The sequence below is a fragment of the Primulina eburnea genome, chromosome 15 (genome assembly GCF_022965805.1).
Source record: "Primulina eburnea isolate SZY01 chromosome 15, ASM2296580v1, whole genome shotgun sequence".
Lineage (NCBI taxonomy): Eukaryota > Viridiplantae > Streptophyta > Magnoliopsida > Lamiales > Gesneriaceae > Primulina > Primulina eburnea.
This window is the reverse complement of record NC_133115.1, coordinates 35,887,229-35,893,320: the sequence shown is the minus strand read 5'-3', so window position 1 is coordinate 35,893,320 and position 6,092 is coordinate 35,887,229. Positions and strand designations below refer to the sequence as shown.

The window sequence follows — 6,092 nt, the reverse complement described above, 5'->3', positions numbered from 1 at the left end:
GACAAGTGGAAGCCATTAACTCGTTGCCACCGAATCCCCCCTGAAAAAACGTAATTAGCAGGAAAATATAAATAAAATACTATAAGTGCGACCTGTAATTATTTAAAATTAACACTTTTAGGCATAGTTTGGTACATAGAATAAGGGAGGGATTGATAAATAATTCTCCTTATCTCATGTTTGGTACCTTTTTAAAAAGTTATGATAATATCATAGGCCCTTGATAAATAATTTTTTTAAAAAATTGAGGATAATTTTAAGTTGTTGTGATAATCATTTTGACTTGGTTTAAGATCCAATTTTATGGATAACTATTTGATTAATAAAATTTGATCTTAAACCGGGTCAAAATGATTATTAAAACATCTTAAAATTTTAACGATAAATATTTGACTATTAATCTATCCTTATTTAATTCACTCAACCAAACACACCTTAGAAGGATAAAACATCCCTAATAGAAGGTGTGATAATTTTAATTTAATGATAAAATACACTACAAAATGACTTAATTACCCTCAATTTATAAATGATTGTTTTATAAATCTATGCTAGTAGGTAGAAATTAAAATCAAATAAATATTTTATTTATTTTTATATTTTATATAATATGATAATTATTAGTATCACTCAATTAACCTTATTAGTATCACTCGATTAACCTTAAAATTGGTATTTGACTTGACTCAAAAAATCAAGGGCTCAATTATCATATTATATAATATATAAAATTAGGTAAAAATAAATAAATCATGCAAGTACTATCGACACATGAACAAATAAAAAATATGAACTCAAGCAACAACTTTGAAATTATAAAATTTATTATGATAAGGTTAATTTTGTCATTACAATCTAATATATAAATTTAATCACTCTTATTAAAATCATACCAAACATTAAATATAATATCATACATCTTATTTATCCTTAACTTATCCTTATATTATATATCACATGTTTATCCTATCATGTGTATCAAACTATGCCTTAATGTACAAAACTGACGTACAAAGAATCAAAATTATCAACATTTTTTTAAGTCTCAAACTGATACTTTATTAGTTGATAACTTGTAATCATACGATGTCAAGTTTGGTCTGAGATATTAAATTATGAAACTAAAGGTAACAAATTCTCCGTAACTAAAAAAAAAAATCCCCATACTTTATTATAATCTAATGTCCGTCAAAATTACATTATCTTCCTTTTTCGAGTAGATATTTTAATATGAAGCGACCAAGTTGAAGCCAAAGTAAATCATATATTATATCAAGAGTTCAGTAAGTCCATCTTTAACATCTTAGATAGATAGAAGTGTAGGTCTCTTGTGAGATGGTTTTTTACGAATATTTATCTGTGAGACGGGTCCAAATAAAATATTTTTTTTACAAAATTAACTCGTGACTGCCATTTCACATAATTTTTTGTGAAAAAATATGTACACCTAGTAAAATTGCAAGCCTAATTAAATAGCCATGTGCTCCATACCTCACCATGCTGTGTTCCTTTATTTGCCTCATTCACCTTTTGGTGTCAAAATAGAAAAGCTTCTCCTTTTGTTATATTCAATTAATAAATAGAAATTTAGACTTCATCCTACTTTACAATTTGTCAAGCCAAATTTTCAATGAAGTTGACTATAAACTTGTATGCCCCAATTAATGAGTGATTATGTGCATTAACTCCCCCATGACTCATTAAGCCTAATACTTGACATTAAAATTTGGGAAAAAAATTGAATGCCAACCCATGTTACCTTGATTGCATGTTCCAATGAAGCCAACTTTAACGAGTCGAGATCAACGAAATTATTGTTCTCAAAATTTGATTGATTGAAACGTGATTCATTTATTCTTCGTATATTTTGCATTTATTAAAAAATATGATTATTCGATTTATCCTTATTTCTTACAAATGTGCTTGTAATAACCATAATAAAATGTCAAATACAATTACTAAAAAAATACATATTCGATACATGACCGATGACCATCATGGTGCGAAAACATAATAATCTTGGTGAAATATGCTTGTCTCCAAGAGCTGCAAATTATTACTTATTTTTAATAAATTTAATACACATCCAATTTTTTTTTTATTTAAAATCCTAGTCGACCAACTCGATTTTTTATTGAAATTTTGAAATCGTGGGTATTTAAATTATAATTTGTATTTATTTTGTTAGATTTGTTTTGTGACAAAAATCAATTATTTATGGTTTTTTTTTTATTTTGATGATTCTTATTCTGTTTTTATTATAGGTAGATTCATATTTAATTTAACCCATGAGATTAGGCTGAGGGAATTAATATTCTAGTTTATATATGTTGTTTTTATGATTTAATAAATTTAAATAGTATATTGCATATTAATGATGATAATTATGTCTATTTAATTAACATTTTTATATAATATTTGTATATTTAATAAAAAAATTTATATAAGATTTTCTCCTAAAAAATAATCTAAGACCTCCGATTTTCTGGACGCAACCCTAGGATACCCCATGACTCGAGCATACGAGGGAGCTGATCTGGAAACATCCAGAGACCTGCATTATCGACTTTCCCACTTCACTCACAATTATATATATAAAGAAAAAATCCAAAGAGCATAATGAATTTCGAGTAGCCTTTAACTTGTAAACAACAAATTTGTATATTATTTGTATAGTTCTGCGTGATAGTCTAACATATTTTTATTTATGAGATAAAACAATTATGTCTATATTTATAATAACAAATAATATTTGTATAAGAAGTAGAGTAATTCTCTTGTGAAACGATATCACTAATCTTTATTCGTGAGACGACCGACTATGTTCATATTTACAATAAAAAAATTATTTTTTCATTGATGACCTAAATAGAAAATAGAATATTTATCTCACAAAATTGACTAATGAGATTGCATCACAAAATTTTTGTGTAAAAAGAAATATTTTTTCATAAATAAATCAAATAAAATATCTGTCTTACAAAATTGACATCGTGAGATTATCTCAAAAAAAATTAATGTGTTGCTTTAGATACAATAAAATCAAGACAAAAACTTGTGTGAAACGGTCTCACGTGTCGTATTTTGTTAAAGAGATCTCTCATTTGAGTCATCCATGAAAAAATAATACTTTTTATGCTAAGAATATTACTTTTTATTGAAGATATCGATAAGTTGACTCGTCTCACGATAGACCTACCCTGAAATTAAAACTCAAATAATAATGAGTAGGATGTTGGAGTGTCTCTCTATGCGTTGAAAATTCAAATTCAAATAAAATTAGCTGAAAAAAGTCAAAACCGCATCAATAAAAATCCAATCAAAATAGTTTAAAATGGATGCGAATGGTTAGTTATACCCCTAATTTCAATGTCATTTGCGACTAGTCCACCACCACTAACTCGTTTTCTCACCCAAGATTTTTCCTCCATATGCTTGAATGAGATTGGAAATTTCTTCTCCGAAAATGCATAAAATATTCATACGAGAAAAATAAACTAGATAAGCCAAAGAGACGTCCCAATCTCCACGAATTTTCGTTGGACGTTAATGCAGAAAACAAAAGGAGATGAATGCTTGCTTTCTTGATTGTTTAAAGAAAAAAATGAAAAGCAGCCATTACCATTCATTAATGGGGGTTATGTAAGGAAGCCAAAAGAGCTTTGTGTTATGTGTGGCATTAATTCACAGCTGTCCTTTTGCATTTAATGCCACAATTACTGACGGCCCCGCCTTCTTTCTCCCTTCACGAAATCTCAAATTATTATTATTTAATAATAATAGAGTTAATGCCATTTAAAAGAAATTTCCTGTTATTTCTATATAAAACAAGATTTCATTAAATTCTTCATTATTGCTAAAATTATTATTTATTTTCATTTGGTAGTTGTTTCCATCTTCGACTTCCTCCCTGTTCTTTTATATATAACAGGAATTCGATTTCAACCCTTGCTCTTCCGTCTCTCTCTCTTTGATTTTGGTTTGATTGATTGCTGTGAAGGAGGAGATAAAGTTTTCTTTGGTGTGATGGCAGCCGAAGTCAGCTCTTTGCTCAGAATGATCAACGGTGGTGGTAATACGAAGGAGTCGGGGCCAACCGGGAAATCAACGTCCCCGATCACTAGGGACTTTCTTGGTGGGGGTTGTACCCTGGAATCCAAAGAACTCGACCTCGACTTGCAGGTGCCTTGTGGCTGGGAAAAGCGCCTAGATTTAAAGGTACAATCTTTTGCCCAACAAAATCTTGATTTCTTTATTGGGTTTACGATTCTCTGTTTGTTGTTGTTCCACTCTGTTCGTTCATGGGCATGGAAGAAGCCAAGCTTTGTTATGTCACGGAAAAAAGAAGCATTTTCTTAATTTTTCAAGCTCTGTTTTTGTTTCTGTGTGGTTATGTCAGGTTTCTGTTTTTACGATTTCATTTCATATATAAATTGGCATTCAGAGTTGATTGAAATACGCGTTGATTGGATTTAATGTGATACAAGGTTCTCTGGAGACTGGAGAGGAAGTTGTCATCATCTGTTTTATTTCATGTTATTACAGTTATGATATGATTGGTTTCAATGATTTTCGAATATGTTTTAATAACGGAGATAGCCCAACGATTTAAATTTTTGGAAGTTTCAAAATCTTTGAATTGATGTTGATAATAGCATAATGATTATTGCCATTTCATGCATTGAATTTGAATACACACGTCCGTTGCTCTTGAGTTGTATTTTTCAATTTGAAATCAAGGATAGTCAGAGTTTATTAAATTTTCTTGAAATGTATATGAAATTCTTATAGTCGAGTAGTGATGGTTAAATTTTTTACTGCAGTCAGGAAAGGTGTATCTTCAGAGAAGCAATCCGTCAAACTCACCCTCTTCGACCTCAGAAACGAAGCCGAAAACGTGCGAAAATTTCACAAGCTATGAAGACCTCAATTTCCCTCCAATGTCGAAACAGACCTTAAACCTTTTCGACGACTCGACCTTGGACCTAAAGCTAGTTTCCTCGCTGTCTGGGTCGCCGTCATCCTCGAACTATCAAAGCGTATGCACTCTGGACAAAGTAAAGTCTGCACTCGAGAGGGCGGAGAAAGAATCCATCAAGAAACGTTCAATATCAATGTCCAAAACATCTTCATCACGCTCGAATTCTTCGTCCTCGATCAAAGACAGTGATCTTGATCATCATCATCAAGAGCAGAAGTCATCAGGCTCGTTTGCTGCAGGGTGCCCCAATTGTTTGCTTTATGTTCTGATCTCGAAAAACAACCCCTTCTGCCCCCGATGCAACAGTTATGTGCCGTTGCCCGTGTCCCCAGCCAAGAAACCTCGTATCGACCTTAACATCTCCATTTGAAATTATTGTGAAGCAACCCGTAAATGGTTCTATTTTTTGTAAAGATCCGTAAAATTAGGCATATGTAGCTAAAGAATTAGTATATATATATATATATATATATAAATATATATATTGGGTGTAGGTATTATTTAAATGCTATGTGATGAAAGTTTACTCATCGCGGTTCTCTTTTCTCGCCATCTTGTTGCAACCTTTTTTCCCTTCCCATTGTTAAAGATCTCAACTTGAATGGAATTCTCTCCAGAGTTCGTAAATCTCCTATATATATATATATATATATATATATATATATATATATATATATATATATATATATATATATATATATATATATAGGCAAACCATAACTATGTGTATTTATCATGCGGTAGTATTTATCAAATCATAACTAAAAATAAGCAAAAACTTATGTGAGATGGTATCATGGATAATATTTGTGAAACAGATATTTTATTTGGGTAATCTATAAAAAAATATTATTTTTTATGTTTAAGAGTATTATTTTTTATTGTGAATATGAGTAGGGTTGACATGTCTAACAGATTATGATCCGTGAAACGGTCTCACACGATACTAACTCCAAAAATATATACAAAAGATCGTATTCCCTATTCACACGTCCAATCCAATATTTTTACAAGTAACAAATACAATTTTTTACAAGTAACAAATACCGTGAGGTGGTATGGTAGAAGCAGTAAATTTTGTGCTTTAAATGAAGTGAGGGGGTGGAAAATG

The 6,092-nt window shown here is 30.4% G+C and overlaps 1 protein-coding gene across 1 annotated transcript; it reads left to right on the top strand.

The window, feature by feature from the left end:
- Positions 1-3,671: 3,671 nt before the first annotated feature.
- Positions 3,672-5,548, top strand: LOC140815092 (uncharacterized). Its single transcript, XM_073174202.1, has 2 exons — positions 3,672-4,218; positions 4,824-5,548. The coding sequence occupies exons 1-2, from the start codon at positions 4,027-4,029 to the stop codon at positions 5,349-5,351; spliced, it is 720 nt and encodes a 239-aa protein (XP_073030303.1). The 5' UTR covers positions 3,672-4,026; the 3' UTR covers positions 5,352-5,548.
- Positions 5,549-6,092: the final 544 nt, after the last annotated feature.